The 16,888-nt window shown below is 39.7% G+C and overlaps 1 protein-coding gene across 1 annotated transcript in view; it reads left to right on the plus strand.

Annotated features, from left to right (window-relative positions):
* The first annotated feature begins 1,312 nt into the window (after nucleotides 1-1,312).
* FAM171A1 (family with sequence similarity 171, member A1) overlaps nucleotides 1,313-16,888 on the plus strand; it is a 43,560-nt gene continuing 27,984 nt past the window's right edge. Inside the window, exons 1-3 of the mRNA XM_010003619.1 lie at nucleotides 1,313-1,397; nucleotides 10,831-11,058; nucleotides 15,619-15,711. Coding sequence (XP_010001921.1) covers nucleotides 1,313-1,397; nucleotides 10,831-11,058; nucleotides 15,619-15,711 — 406 coding nt within the window. The remainder of the gene's footprint in view (nucleotides 1,398-10,830; nucleotides 11,059-15,618; nucleotides 15,712-16,888) is intronic.

The following is a 16,888-nucleotide window of genomic DNA, read 5'->3' on the forward strand; positions in this document are numbered from 1 at the left end:
TTTCCAAGGCACTTTCACACATTCCCAAAGCCAGGACTATGGACCTCCAGGTTAAAAACCTTCGTCTTCTAGCTACAGTGGTAGCTGTGGGACTGTGACAAGCAACACAGGGAATCAGGGCTGCAAGATGACCACAAATACAAAGGTATGCTCCAGTGCTCTTCCCAGTCATGAAAGGGATATAAGCTGGATTAGTATCGTACCTAACCCTGGTAATTGCCACTTCATGTTTTTATAGAAAATGATTCTGTAAGAAAGGTGAATGTTGCAAATATAACTAAAAGTGTACTTGATAGTTGTGATTGTGAATTTGCAGAAGAGACAATAAGTTCTCATTTACATAATTGACTTCTGGTGTAAGAGAATAGAAAGTGCAGTTTTTTAAATTCACACTTCTAATCTGATTAGAAATTTTATGTTTTGTGGACTCTTAACAGCCCTAAAATTAATCCCCTGCCAAGAATTAAGATCACCGTGGCTGTTGGGATAATTTAAACTGAAGCAAGTTTTGGTCACAGAGTCAGTTGTTATGCTCTGCATCTATAGGCAGTCATCACAGTTGAAATACAGACAGTAGAACAGCCTGCTTCAAAAACATTAATTGGAAAATTAGTTGACTTGGATGAGAAGGCTGCTTCTGTGTGACTGAAATTGGATGAAGGAGTAAACGAAAGGTAACAAATGGCTGCATGTCAAGCTGGAGATGCTTTACACTGTTAGGAACAGTAGTGGGTTCTATTTTATTTAAAGGCTTCATTGATTATCTAGAAGAAGACCGAGATCACAAGTTAATTTATTTTTTTTTAGTTATTCCAAGTAAGGAAATGTAAACATTGTTTTGAAGAGAAAAAACTTTAAAACTTGGAATTATAATTAATATTTTGGAGGGTGAGAAAGTTTCAATGGAGGCAAGGGGTGTGATTAATCCTAGTGCTATAGTGAGGAGAAAACAGAAGTCACAGCAACTGGCATGTAGAGTTGCTGATGAAAACAATTGTAGAATCAGGAGGAATCAACAGCAATCTCCTCCTTCCACCCAGACAAAAATGCCAACTGTGGCTGTAGAGGCTTTTGGGTATCAAGAGGAGCTGTAAATCCTGCATAGTGCCCATGTGAAAGTCCTCACTGCTCCAAATGAAACCCTTCCCTTGCACTGACACATGTGTCATGCCTTTACGGAGCCAGGATATTTTCCTGCTGTAGTGCTGATGTGCAGTGGTTGAGATTCTGTAGTCGGGCATTGGCTAACCTTCAGTTGCTTTAAACTGAAAGAGGAGAGATTTAGGTTAACATCAGGAAGACATTCTTCACCATGAGGGTAGTAAGGTACTGGAATACCCTGGAATACTGGTTACCCAGGGAAACTGTGGAAGCCCCTTCCCTGGAGGTGTTCAAGGGTAGGTTGAATGAGGCTTTGTGCTGCCTGGTCTGATGTGAGGTGTCCCTGCTCATAGCAGGGGAGTTGGAACCTGATGATCTTTAAGGTCTCTTCCAACCTTAACCCTTCTATGATTCTATAAAGGTTGACCACAACTGTTCATGTCAGATGCTGACCTAAAGTTTGTCTAATCCAGGAGAGAGAAGGGCATCCTTCCAAAGTGATGGTAGGGGTGCAGTTACTTGAGGACTCTAAGGCTATGGTTCTGTGGTACAGCTGACCTGACCTAATTGCCCATGACCCAGGAGGAATGGTCCCAGATTCCCCTTTTCTCCTCTGCCAGTGTTGCATTTGGCCAGAAGACTTCATGCCTCTCCACCTCCTCACCTGCCTGTTCTGCTGATTTTGGCACATGGGGCTGCATTGCTTCAGCAGTTCAACCTGATAACCTGGCAACAAGCTATTTGTTTTTTTAGGCTGGTGCTCTGCTCCGTCAGTGAATGGAATGGACACAGTGGCAGGTAGCACAAGAGAAGGAGGAGTTCACAGCCAGGCCACGGAGGTGGCAGGGGAAAGGGTGCTTCTTTTTTTGCCCTGGTGTAGTTGAGCGGCTGGGCTGGAGGAATGAGGTTGTTATAGGTGTGGCTTCAGCTATGCTTAATTTTCCTGTCTGCCAGCTGGGAATAACCTCTTCAAGAAATTAAGTGAATGTAAATTGACTATTTAGTTATTTGGAAGTGCCTAAACAAAATTTTAACACAAGTTTGCCTCTGTACCAGTATTAGCTCATGTCAGTGGAGACCTGAGATGACAGTGGAAGTTGACTTACTGCTGTGGGTATGTAGACAGTCACTAGAGTTGGGTTTGTTTGAATCATTACAGTAGTTTGTTTAAAAAAAAGACAAACCACTCAAGTAAAAATACACTTTTCCAAAGCTCTGCTTTCATAACAGGTTTAGGAAATAAGTAGAGATTAAACCTAAGATTAAAGCTACTTGAAAATAAGCAAAAACATAGTTTTCCTCTCCGCCCTGCTCCATTGCACATACACTGCTTCACTTAAACATGGAATACCTCTGCTTTAAATTGTTTTCACCAGATGAATACTGTCATTGATAGTTAGGAAAAAGTTACTCCAAGAAAATTTAACGCATCCATTCATGGCAAATGAGGAAATCTAAGCTGTGATACTGTGAAATCTAAGCTTTCCTTTTCTGTTCTCCCCCAGACTAGACCAGTGATGCAGTAGGTATAAACTTGATTGAAAATCCCTGTGAGCTGTGCAGTGGCTGAGCTGTGTGTTGTTTTCCTCAGAGCTGATGTTGCCAAATCAGCTGTGATCTTGAGTCAGTGGACAACTGTAATGCTCAGCAACTGAAAAATGTTGGTGCATTAACTTTTCATTTCATATTGATCTCCAAACAGATTTTCAAAACATTCTATTAGGGGAAAAAAAAAAAAAGAGGGAGAGGGTTTAAGAAGGGATTACTTTTTTGTGTGTTGAAAACAATGCATTATGCATGTGGCGTGCTAAGGCTTTGAAAGTCAACATCCATCTGTGCTCTGTGAAAGTACCTTTATATAATTACATGTCTAAAATACATGGTTTGGAAATGAAATTAGTTTGTGTCATACACAGTTCCTGTACAGATCAAAGGCAGACCTGTTAATGCAACTGTTGCTATTCATGAGTTTCATAGCCATGTGAGTTTCAAGTTAATTATAAATGCTTGTTTAATCACCTAACAATAGGGTATCAGAGTCTCCTCTGGGCATCATGCATAATGCTCTCACTTTTTAAATTAAAGCAAATTCCTACTTTTTTTTTCCCAGGAAATCAATTTTGGTGGTAATGCTCTAGGCTCTAGCAGGTCAGGATATGCAAATCCTGTTTTAAATATTGGACAGTTGTGGGATGAATGTCTTTATTTTACTATCCTTTAACTGCCTCTCTCCCCCTTGAGTACGTGGTTGTGTAGTAGTAGCCTGTGTGTCACTGGAGATCACATCAATTGCTCTAGTTCTTATACTAGAGTTCCTTTTGTGAAATTTTACTAAAATTTGTGTCATTATGACTAGAAGAAAATGTGTTTAGAGGTAAACTAATATATTTATCATGTGCATTTTCAGATACTTTAATAGATTTTAAACCTGAAGTGGCAAGTATTACACCTGTCTGACCTTCATATCTCAGACCACTGTGCCTTATTTGGATATTGAGGATTGAAATAATCAATTTTAGTTAGGCTAAACCATTTCAGTCCTCTGGAAATTAAATTCTTGGGCACTAGAGGAACCACACACAATGCCAACAATGCCTAAGGCACTTGCAGTAGCAAGGAATGTTAGATGAGAAATTCAGATTAATCAAACTATGCTGCAGGGAGGGACAAAAAAGCTTCAAGTGCCGCCTAAGAGCAGCCTCCTGCATGACCCCAGATCTTTGTCTGCTGAGATGAGGTGAGCACCATGCATTTATCAGGCAGCACGGAGGAGTTTCCCTGCACCAGCAAGAGACTGGACTGTGCAGCTCCCCTTGCATCAGATCTCTACTGTTTCTGAGGAAGAGCAAAAGAGAGGAATAAAATAAAAATTCAGAAATAGCAGTCAGTTGTTGTGGGAAACTGTTCATCAGCTCACAACAGTTGTACATTTGGGGGAGAAAAGTAGTTCTTTGACTTCTGAGGTGTGAGAGTTCATTATTGTCTTCTCACTGCAAGTGCGGAGAGTGTGCAGAGGACTGTACTGATAGTCTTCCCCATGACCTGTAAAGCAGAAAGTGTTTAGCAAATTCAGATTGCAATGCTAAGAAGAATCACCACAGACAACCATTAGAACTGACTTCATAAATAGAATCAAACATTAGTTCTGTTAACTGCAGAATTAAACATTAACTGTAAGCCTTAATTAAACACCTTAGAAAAAAATCAAAGCTATTTTAAAAAAAATAAATTCCCATAGTCTGTCAGTGTGAGTGAATCTGCCAGCTAGTACGTTGTGGTTTTGTTTTGTACAGCTGTTGCGTCATACTGCACCTTGTCAGCAAGACTAAAGGTCCTCAGCTGACTCTTTTTTGCAGTTTCCCTGTTAATGCACAGTGATCCAGCTTTCTCTTACAATAACTGATGAGGTTGAGTTCTTCAGACAGCTGATGCCAAGGCTGCTTCCTTGTCCCCTGGATGTGGCTCTTCTCTGAAGCTCTCTGCTCTTTAAATCCTTGAAGTCTGGGGCTGAGAACCAAGTCCTATTGTGTGGTCCTTACTTGAGGTCTGACCAGTGCTGAGGACAGAAGGATCTTTCTGCTTGATGCCAGGGACTGCAGTAGCCCAGGTGTAATCTGGAGAATTGTTGAATAAGTGATGGGCAGAAGCAGACCTCCTGCGTCCCACCCTCTGGGTTGTTGGGTTCCCTGGAAATCAGTGGCTGACATTCAACACATTTGAGACTTTGGTCACCTGTAGTGGAGGGGAAGGTTGTGAAGCACCACTGGTTTTCATCTCACATGGACCAGAATCTTTTCTGAACAGAGGATGTAATTGTCTTTGCTGTGATTCTTCTACAGGAACGCCTAGTTTGCCATTTGAGGTGGTACAAGTGAACTTACCTTTTCAGGTGACCACATGACTAAAGCCCAGAATCTGTGTTTCTGGAGGGATTTTACATACACAGTTCCTTTTTTTTTCATGCTACTAATTTGAAGCTTGATTGTCAGTAGAGACTTCTTGATGCAATATAGTAGAAAGATGTGACAATATATAAATGCTAGAGTTGGCATCTGTGGCTAAGGGCTGGGGAACACCCCTTTTGCTAAGAAAATGTTTTCCTTTAGATAAAAGAAAATCCTATTGTTTGGCTCAGGGGTGACCTTGCACATGGGCAAAAGGTTAAGAGACAGAAAGGCTTATCCATTTGGCATGTAGGATTCAGAACCAGGCATGTTGCCAGTAAGCTCAATCAGAGCAGTGGATACAATAGTATTTTAAAGATTTTAAATGAGCAGGAAGTTTTCTTTCTCTAATCAAAACCTAGATAATTTACATATCTCTTTCTTTGGTAATATCCTGACATTGTCCATGGATAGGGACCCCCAGAGGAAAAAGTAAGTGATAATGGCTGCCTGTGTCAGCCTGTTCCCAAAAGAGATCGTCTGTCCAGCAGACGTCAGCAAGAGTCTGCCTGACCAGAGGGGTGTGTGCACAAAAAACAAATAGCAGGATTGGAACCTGAATAAGATTGTAATCTTTGACTTTCAATCTATGCCATAACTTTTCTCTATTACCTTCAGTATTTGAGATCTGACAGTGTGCCATCGCTCAGAGTGCTCAGCGTTTTTCTTTCTATGTAATATTTGAGTTTTTTAAATAAGTGCTTTTTACTTTTCAGGAGTTATATATAACAGGCAGTGCTGATGATACCAGTTCTGAAGGAAACTGTTCTCAAACTGGGAGTTCACAGCACTATACAGAGCAGGTATGAGTCTAAGAAAAGGGGTTGTGACTGCAGAAATAGTTGTCTTAAGGTTACTTGAATTTCAGAGGAGGTAGTGTGGTTCATAAAGCAGATGGCACAGGAGGGATTGCTCAAAGAAAGTTTAGGCTTAGTAAAATCACAAAAATCAGATTAAGAAGACAGATGGGATTCTGGTTTGGAATTCTAAAATGTAAGGGAGTTTTGGGTTGTTTTTTTTGTCTTTTTTAATTTCACTTTCCCGAATTATAACCTTGGAGATGGTGGGGATTTTTATTTAGCTGACAATAAATTTAGTACTTTAGACATCTGGGAGGGACTTACAGTTAAGTGTCTGTTTTCACTGTAACTAGTAGTTTTAGTTTGTGCTTGTTTGAAAAACAAGATGGGATTGCTGAAAGAAGACAAAGGAATATAACTCTAAGAAAAGAGGTTTAAGGTTACTTTCTTGCTTGAGCAAACACATAAAGCAAACTTGATCTCTGGAACGTAGCCCTGTATTTGCTGATTTCCCACTAACCTCTTTTTCCCACATTGCTTTGCAATTTTTGTAAGCCAGAGTTACAGGGTTTCCTAGCTGGCATGTGCTATTTAAGGTTTGTGAGTGGCTCGTTCCTAGCTTGCACCTTCAGACAGGAGCATACAGGCTATTTGCCCAGCCAGACATGGTATCCTGTGGTTTATCTCCTGGAAATGAACGGTTAACCTAAGTAGCTGTTACTTTGGACATGAAATATTCCTATAGGAGAATAATGGTAGGACATGAGCTAGTGGGGCAGGTAAATTAGTCTGGCTCTACCTGTGTTCACCTACTTGGCACTGCAGACCCACTGGGAGCCATGTGCCAGACAGCCTGGGTCTGAAAGACTTAAGTTCACACCACACAGGTCAGGAGCCAGGTATCTTAGGTAGGGATAGCAGCTCAGGCATAGCCTGTCTTGAGTGTGGCTGAACTGACTGGGGAGGTGAGAAAGATCAGAGTTGCGTTAGGTGAATTCATCACCTCAGAACATCCCTGCTCGGTGGTGAGGAAACATCAGCACTGTGCACCTTCATGTCTCCTTCCTTCCTCCAAGACCTCACTGGTAGCACAAAGCAAAGCTGTTTCACAACTTAGTTACTGGATTTACTATAGTAAATAACAGAAAGCACAACAGTATCACACATCTGTGAAATAATGAACTACGCTTCTCTTTAGCAGTTCACATTCTTGGAGTTCATCTTCTGCAGCACTTTCAGTTCCCTATCTCCACTGTGTTCCCCAGATACTGCAGATATCCTTCCTTCTGAGTCCATGTGTCTTTAATTCTGTGTGAGCCCCTTTGCTGTGGTAGGCTGTAAACTCAAGAATAATCAATCTGCTTTATCTGCAAGGTTTCGCTGAGAGAACCAACTAAAAACTTTGCGGGGCATTTTAAAGACTCTACTCCTTAGCTAATAATGAGTCTTCTAAGCAGCTTCTTCTTATTAAATACTTCTTTTAGTATACTTAATGCTTCAGTCTTAAGATCTCCCTATTAATTTGAGGTGAGACTGATCTTGGATGACTTGTCCTTACTCTGCTGTCTTCCTTGCCTTCTTCAGTTTCCTGTTCTTAAAGGGGTGCCTGAATATCTCCTAACAATTCTGAAACTTAATGTATAGCTCTAACAGTAGCCTCTCTTCATAGACTGTTCTTTTTACTCTCACTGGTTTTCTTCAACAATTTCTCTCCAGTTTAAAGCTTGTAATCATACTGTTCCTGTGGAAATTACTGTGATAATGCAGGTTCAGTGTTCATTACTTCACTGTTGCACTAGATAAGAAGAGAAAGGAGTTGTTGCGTGGGAGAAAGCCCTGAATAAACCGAGTTGTATACACTTCACACGTATGTCAGGGCAGATAACACATGAAAAGGAATTAAGGTTGTTCAGGCTGCTAGGATTTTCTCTGTCTTCCCAGGAAAAAAAAAAATCTAAATATTAAAAAGGAGGGGAAAAAAGCCCAGTGTGTGATCTAGGAACCGTACTTTGGAACAGCAGTTCCAATCTGTTGCCTTTCAGGACCCTGCTCTTGTATCTTGAGTGATAGTCATCTTCGTTTCCGTTTGGAAACAGGATTTTGGAAACCCTTATCCTTCCTTATCAGAAAGAAGATGCGGACAGAAGCCCATATATAGCTATAGTGTAAAGGATCAAAGAATTTCCTGCTAGAGATACTCATGTCTAGCTCTCTTGTTTGGGAAGAGAGAGCTGTGTACACAGGGAAATTTTAGTTTATCAGTCTTTGTATTCTCAATCAATTTTAGTAGCAGTCTCTGTTCTAGAATGTTGGATGTCTATTAGGAGTAAAATAGATTTCATGCTTCTGTTGTGTTTTCTTATCCTCTTCCTTGATTAATATTTAATATTCCAGAGCTCCTTGGTTCCTTCTTATATGTGGTTGTTTTTGAAAAGACTAAACTTTCATGTAACTGAAATTGCTAACCACAGTGTTTAGCTTCTCCTGTTCCCTTGCTTTTTCTTTAATTCATGACCCATTATTCTTAACCGCATCTGTTCTTCAGCATTCTTTGCTAGGCAATTCAAAGTGGGCAGTGTTAACAGCACAGCTATCTGGCTTTAGATCTAAGTGTATTGTTCCTGCATGTTTTGAAAATAAAAACTTGCATTGCTTTTTGCCCTCCTGTTTGTAAATACATGTACAGTTTCTAAAGTACATAAATACATATGCGTTCCTCCCTCGATTAATGTGGTATGCACAAGATGTCACAAGTTGCTTGGTGATTAAGGCAAGGTTTCTAAAGAGGCCTTCTGTATGTGCACACCAGAGTGTATAGACACAGTTTTTCAATATACGTTGTTTTCTTTGACTACTAAATGCAAAACTGGGAACAAGGCCAGAATCTTTAATAGCTAGAATGTGTTTCATGCTGATCCCCTCTAAATTGGCATCCTCCATTGCCAAGTTCTAAAGTGAGGGCTGCAATGATGATGAATTTCTCTAATGGGGTTTTTGTTCAGGGTTGCCTAATATTTATATTTTCTGTACTGTAGGTTTAAGACAGAGAGTCTCCACTTGTAAAAGGGCACAATATCTTTCTGGCTGAAATGCCCTTAGGGCAGAGGTGCTGATATTTTTCTAATAGATTCTGAGATTTTTCTTAAATTTTACATTGTTACAGTGTGTTTCACAGCATACTCAGTTGTGTCATTTCACTATGGAAATTTGCAGCAGAGATTTTAAGTTCTTTGTTCTTCTTCATGGTGTTATGTCTTGCTGGCTCAAGGTTTATGCCAAAAAAAGTTTTTAAAATCCTAACATACAGTAGTAATGTAAGAGAACTGTACCATCTATGCTGTTCTGTAGAAATCAATGTATTGGTTTTAAATATATTTGAAAAGGAGGTCATTTTCTCTTTTCTGGGCAGCACATGAAGAAATAAGTTGCATGTGGAGTTTAAGCATCTTGCTTGTTAGCAACTGAATTTCCCTGACAGAAGGGAGTTTGCAAAATATCATCTACTGCCTAGGGGAATGGAGTAAACTGAGGTGGGGGACTTCATGTAAGAACATAATGATTTCTAAAGATGAGGGTGAGAATGAGAGTGGAAGAAAAAAAAAGGGAGATAGGTACTCATTTAGGAGAACAGGGCAGCTGTAGATGGAAAATTCCAAGGAGTGGCTTAGTGGAGGTATTGGACTGTTGCTGTGTCTTTTCAACATGGTATTGCATTAAAGTCATAGTTATTAAGTAAAGGCAACAGCTGCTACTTTACAACTTGAAGCAGAAGTAGTATTGGAGGGGCAGAAAAATAATTGTAGATATAGAGGAATGCCTTCCAGAGGGACTGCCTTACACAAACCTCTTCACTTTATGTAACAAAAAACTGGTGACACAATGCATGGTTTAGTCATAGGAGTGCCCCAGAGTGGACAAATACTGTACATCTGGAATCATTTAAACAAGTAATTAGTTTCTGGAAAAATGGCAAATTACTCAAGGAAAATGTAGTCCATTGTGTTGGCTTCTGACTGCATGTCTACAAGATGTGTGATTCTCCTGACTGCCTTTACTGTTGCTTCTTTGCTTCTCATACCCACTAGTTGTATGTGGGGACAGGTAATGCAGTTGTACCAAGGCTGGCAGGCAGATACCCCTAGGGTCTGAGACAGTTTTTCCCATTTAGAAAAATGGCCAGTGAACAGGGAGGCAGGGGGGGAAGTGTTTCTCTCTTCTTCTCTGCAAGAACTCTGAATCCTGCCTGGTTTTCCTGTGCACTGAGGACGAGGACCTAACCCTATGGGATTCCGTTGTCTTGGTTAGACATCGCTAGGGAAGTCCTGTGCCAGCTGAAGCAATCTCTGCCACCAAGGTTCAAAATCTCCAACTGTAACACAGCCTGCTCATTGCCCAGTTTCTTCCTGGGTTTTCATCACAGTGGATATTCTCGATTCCTTTGCTACACAAAGAGACAAAGGGGTGAGGGTGCACAGCCCACTTCCAGCCATTCCCTCTCCCTGCTGCTGGTGAAGAAGGCTGGCTGCAGCAGAGGCACAGCAAGGCAGGGACTTTGCAATGAGTTATGGTGCTGTGATAGCCATGGCTAATATGTGATGGTTTATTGCATGTGCATTTAGAATTATGATGCTACTGTAAGATTGACATGTTGTCCATCAAAGAGAATGTTGCTGGCCCCTGGTGATGTGCTTCCCTGCTGCTTGTGGGTCATAGGTGGAACATAGATGCCTCCACAGCCACAGTTGGTGGTAGGGCAATAATTCAGGACCTGGTCTTGCTTGTGGCAGATTCTGCAGTGTCTCTTAAGAGTTACTGCCCAAAATAGAGAACTGCAGTCCAGGACAAGAGGTCATACTTGTCACTGAAGTCTCAAGCATTAGCACTGAGTCCAGTCTTTTTGATCATTTCTGTGCTAGGATGTTTTGTCTGCTGCGTCCTGCAGGAGCTTTTCAGACAATAATTGCTGTGGTTGTTTGTCATTACAGAAGTAACGCTGAAGGTCCATGTAAGCGATGCCAGCACACATCAGCCAGTAACTGAAGCCTTCATTGAGATTTTTACCAACCAGATCTCCATTGCATCTGGAACCTCAGGAGCAGATGGCACGGCCTTCCTCAAGTTTCAATATAAATTGGGCAATCAGCTGATAGTGACTGCTAGTAAACATGCATATGTGCCAAACTCTGCACCATGGAAACCTGTAAGATTGCCTGGTAAGAGATCTTTATTTTTGTTCTGAGGTAAGATTTTGCGTCTAAATGAAGTTACACAGTTTTGTATGATGTGTTTTAATGCTTGCGATCCTGGGTGGGAGGAAGAACATCTGCGCGTTTTAAAAAAACAACCAGTTTTCTTCCTCAGTTGAACTGTGGCATCAGGGCTGTGCAGAGGTTCACTCTGCTCCTGGCTGTCCTTAATACAGTGCTACATCAGTTTTCAAACAACTGTTTGTGCTCTTACAGCTCCACAGAAAATAACACCTATTCCAGATCTTTTTTTTTATGGGAACTCTATTTTCAGGTGCTCTGTTTCAACGGCTGTGATGCACTCATTCATTTCTCTCCTAAGGTGTGGCAACAACTGTTGCATCGTGGACTGTTGTGTGCAAAAAAAATAAAGCCCTGGTCTTTCCGTTCTTAGCCATGTCCATAGGGCAGTTTTAATCTGCAGTTACGTTATACAGATGTAAGGATTTTTTTCTATATTAATTGGAATGGTTTGTTTCTTAGTCAAGCAAACAAGTGTAACAGTAATACATGCATGCTAATTTTATCAGAATGCCTCAAATTTCATGGGGAGTGGGTAACTTTATGTTAGTTGTACAGGAGGGGAAACTGAGCCGTGACAACTATTTCTGTAATGCTAAATAGGTAGATTAGGTTATGGTAGTTGGATTTAGGTTATGGTTGGACTTGATGGTCTTCAAGGTCCTTTCCAACCAGGATGATTCTATGATTCCTCATCATACTTCATGTATTTTCTTAAAACACGATAATAGATGATTAAAGCATGCAATAGCCTTTTCTTTTGTGAAGCTTTTCTTGTCTTCTGTCTTGTATTTTTCTGACTCATCCTCTAGATTTTTTGAATACACATACTGTTCAATAGCCTGAAGTTGGCTTGGTTAGATGTTTTGCTTTTTCATAAATCCTGGTTTTGAGAGAAGGGAATCAAACATGGCATTATTGTTTTTGTAAATCATTAAAGTTTAAAGACCAGTAATTGTATACAGTTTCCACAAAGTCTTTCTTTCTATGTTTGAAATGTGACTTCAACTCAGAATATAGATGCCTTTCACCTCTGATCTTCCCCCACTGAAACTGGTAGATATTTGGCCATTGATTTAATTGAGAGTAGAATCCTTTCTTCTGCTTTCTGTACCATGAACTTAATCCTTTCTTTGATTAAAGAAACAACAAGGTACAACTTGATACTCCCATGCAGATTTAATAGGGTTGTTCCTTGAGTTACTTTTTTAAAGGGATATGCCATAAAAGTTCAGGCCCAAGATTCTTTGGCTCTTTTTCGAGGGGTTTTTGTTGTTGTTTTTTTTTAAACTTAACAAGAACCGTTTGTATTTAAATGCCTATCATATTTGTAAGTGGCACAGTATAGAAGTTTTTAAAACTGTGGGAGCTTTGTTACTATGTTTCATCTGTGTCGAATGATGGCAAACAGGCAGCATAATTAAATGTTGATTCGTGGCCACACGAGTACAGTGGGATCTTCATTTCCCAAAAATGCCTTTTAACAGTACAAGCCCATAGAGCAGATACAGCACTCTGAGCAGCAGTCCACCCACAGCAGTGGTTTAAGCTCATGTGTTGTCCTGTGTGCTGTGATGAATGAGGTACGGATGTGTTTACTTCCGACGCTTCAATATGGAAATGATAACCATGACTGGGGAGTAGGTTTGAAAGTGCTGTAATGGGACATTGCCAAAGGATCAGGATTCTTCCACCACAGTGAATATGCATTAGTTACAATCTTATGCTAAAACACTATGCAGCCTCTGAACTCATTATCTTATTGTAATAGCTTTAAGGAGTAAGCATCAAGAGTTTTCTGTTCTCATAATTCGGCAGAGATTAACTTTTCTTGTAATAACCAAAATAGTTAGTTGCTCCACTTAAGCAGGAGGATTATTTGCTTACATAGTGGTTAATAGTAGAAAGAAAAGATTAAGATCTCTTCCATTAAACTGTTTATCAGCAGAGCCATGACTCCACTTATTAACAGTTCATTAATTTAACATCACTTGAGTTGTAGAAGTGTTCATGATGGAAGATGTTCTCATCTATCTATTCTTGGCTATGCAGATTTTTCTTTGTAAATAATTTGGAAGAAAATAGGTTTGTAACTGTTAGTCCAGGGTGTTTTGGAGCAGTGTGTACAATGAAGAGAGGGAAGTAGCTGCAGCAGCACAGTTCAGCCTGTGTGGTAGGGTTGGTCAAAGCAAACTGTGGTATTCACTGTGGTGAATTGTAGTTCTGGGAGCAGAGGATGTTCATGGTATTTCTGAGAGAGGAGAACTCACCTAGTGAGTAGTGACTCTGCAGAAGACGTTTAAGTCATGGTAGATGAACTGTTGAAAATAACCTCTCACTGCAAGAAAGAGGAATAGTATGATCCTTAGCTGTAAAATAAGGTGAAGGCTGAGGAGGCAGCGTATGGTATTTCAGAACTCGTCCTTGGTGCAGCTGCTGTGGGAAGTGTGTTCGGTTCTCGATCCACACTTAAAGAAGAATGCTTAGAACTGCAGTTATGTCAGGAGTGATTAAAAGATTGGAAAATGTGACTTACAGGGAAGGACTTGAAATTCCTTAATTTATTTTGTTCACCAGAGAGAAAATTCATGGGGTAATTTGATCATAGTCATCAGTACCTGCATAGAGAACAGGAAACGGGTAAGAGAGAATTCTTCTGTCTAGCAGGCTTGTGTATAAAGAGGATCAAATGGCTGGAAGTCTAACCTCAATAAATTTTGATGGGTAAAAAGGCACATAGTTTTACTGCCCTCATAATTATTTACTAGAGGATTGATATTGTGGTGTAGTCTTCACCTTTAAGAGAAAATTGGATAGTTTGTCTGCAGCGTGTCCTAATTTAAGCACAGCTGTTGGATCTGAAGCAGTTATTAATTCAGGGAAGGCTGTAGTTATATGGGAGTAAGCCTAGATCATCACAGTCATCCTTCTGGCCTTAAAAACTGTGACTTCTGCATTTGTTGTGCTGAGAAAAAATTGTACAGAAAAGCACAGGGGAAGTTTAGAGGTAATATAAGCATTATAAATACGGCAATATAGAAGGTGATGGCATGGTTTATTGTATTGAGCTCCCTAGGGTGTCTAAATTTTTTTCACTTTCTTCATACAATTTAAATTATTGGAGTAAAGAAAAACAAATTTTTGTAATTCTGGCCCTAGTGCTACTTACACTTGGCATTTTTACTTATGTTGCCTGACATGTAGCTCTGTTTCACATGTAGAGCATTGGAAAGGAAACTCTCATCTGTACTTACAGTAACTTTATTTTTAATGTTCATATCTGTTAAGAACATATTTTAGATGGTAGTTCTTATCAGTGTGTTTCTCCTAGTTTCTTTTCCTCTCTCCTGTACTTCTCCTGAGCTCTAAAATTTCTGAATTTAAAAATAGATGTCTTAAAAGAGAAATGATGTGCAGTCTCCTTATTTGTTTCTAACATCTATGTGGTCTCTTGGGTTAAATAATACTTATCAACTTAGAGGAAATTTATTAAGCTTCAGAAAATCAGAAGAGTTTGTACTGTTATTTTATTAATTGGTTTGGAAATGTCTTCCTCAGCTTGTAATCAGAATGGGATGAGTTCTTTCCAGGTGCAAATGGGGGATGCATTACAAAAAATCACTAGTCTGCATTAATCTTCTCCTGTATTTGAAAGCCAAGCATGAACTGCAGACAGATCTACTTCTTATTGTTTTCATGGATGCAAGAGTCAGGTGTGCTCAGTGGCTAATTCTGTACACATTTCTGGTCTTCTGGGTCTGAAGAACTGTGCATGAAATTATGTCCTGTTCTTCACTCTCCAAACGTGTGTGCATACAGACACAGCCTTCTATAAGGAATGTCAGTACCCAGTGGCAGAAGAGACCTTTGCAGACAGGTTTCTTGCAGCAAATACCATTTATCTGTCCCCTCTCACACCACATGGTAGAATGACGGTAGTTCTGCTATACATAGCTATTCCGTAGTGTGGGTGGTGACTCAGTAAGGACATGGTGTATTTTAAAGCAAATTATTCACTTATTCATCATACTTTGCCTTTCTGTGTGACTTTTTATGTAAGCATCTCAAAGTATTTAGAAGTTAAACTTCATTAAAAACTTCCTGAGGTAAGAAGTGTAACTGTTCTGCAGAAACAGTAATTCAGTCAGACTGAGTTCGTGTTTCACTCCTCTTTATGTAACAACAAGTTTTTCTGCAGAGCTGGGAATTATAACCCAAACCCTTGCTTTTCACTTCAGCCTTCTGTATTTTGAGCTGCTGTGCGTGGCTTTATCAGAGTCAAAGCATAGAACATGTTGTTTAGTTCAATAATAATTACCCTGTCAAAGTAATTATTTGGTTTAGACAATGCATGTGGTTTCTGTCATGTATACAATATGATTTTAATAGTTCGGGTGGTCTGCTTTTGCAAAAGTGTAGAAGAAAGCAGAAAGTAAGTACTGTTGTTGTTGGGTTATGTTTATAAGAATTCAAATATATCCCACTTAAACCACTTCTCTTCCACAGTGTTCTCTTCACTGAGTCTCGGCCTTCTTCCTGAACGCTCAGCAACTCTAATGGTCTATGATGATGTAGTCCAGATAGTCTCAGGATTTCAAGGTATGCTGGATTTTGGAAGTTGAAATTGAAATTTGAGTGAAGCTTTAAACAAAAAGCATGACAGCCTGATACTTTCTGAACTCTGCCCCATGGGTTTGAGTGGTATATCATGGGGAATTTTTCTGAGTTTCCCCAGGAATGCTCCTCTGTAGAATGTTTTTACCAAATTTATTATTTGATTGATTATGATTATTATTTGAATTACCAAATTCATCTGTAACTGTCGTGACTAGGGAAATCAAGTTCCTTGGTAATAAACAAGAGTGGACTTTAGTGTGCCATTCAAGAGCTAAAGATTAAATTTCTTCTGTTATCTGTTAGATGTTTTTTCGTCTCGCCTCATCTGACTGTCCTTGCAGTAAATATTTACTGATGTTCTGATTGGCTAAGATTTTTCTCTGATTTTATTTTGTTTATTGCTTCCTACTGTGAATGCCTGAGACATTTAGGGTATAGAACAGTTAAAAATTTCTCATATCTGCAATTAATTCCTGTGGAGCCCTTATCAGTCTGCCTACGAATTCACATACTGCAGGATGAAACCTACTGTATTAGAAGAATAAAATTCAACTTACCTTTTCACAAGGCCAAAGACAGAAGTTAAAGCAACTGTAGTATGAGTCAAATGAACACTGTGTTTTCTGATTTGCACAGTAAAGAATAAAATGTTCATCTGACCTAGGTATCTGACCTAATTTAGCCAAATTGATGTGATAGCTGAGGTAAGTCTGTTAGCAGAAGGACAGAAGTTTGTAAAGATACCTTGGTGAACCAAAGCAGGGGGACATACGTACTGTGCATAAAATGTATTGTGTGTGTTAAGATTACCATCACTCTAAACTCTACCAGATAGTTAATAAACAGGGCAATATTACCTGCAATGATATTTCAAGATAACCTTGTCTTATCTAAGGGAATATAATGCAATTATGCCTTCCTAACATTTTTCTTCTTACAGTTAGAAATCATCCAGACACAATAGGCTTTTCATTAATGATAGCACTAGACATGACTGGAGCTGAAAAAGCACTAAACAAATTAGGTAGCTGATGAAATGCACAGAAGGAGCTGGAGAACAGCACAGCTGCCTTATGTATATTCTGCAATTTGAGAGTCGACATTATCTAATGGGGTAAATTAGATGGACAGTGAACTGTGTTAAACCACAACAGATTCC

This window comes from Chaetura pelagica, unplaced genomic scaffold (genome assembly GCF_000747805.2).
Source record: "Chaetura pelagica isolate M959 unplaced genomic scaffold, ChaPel_1.0 scaffold418, whole genome shotgun sequence".
Lineage (NCBI taxonomy): Eukaryota > Metazoa > Chordata > Aves > Apodiformes > Apodidae > Chaetura > Chaetura pelagica.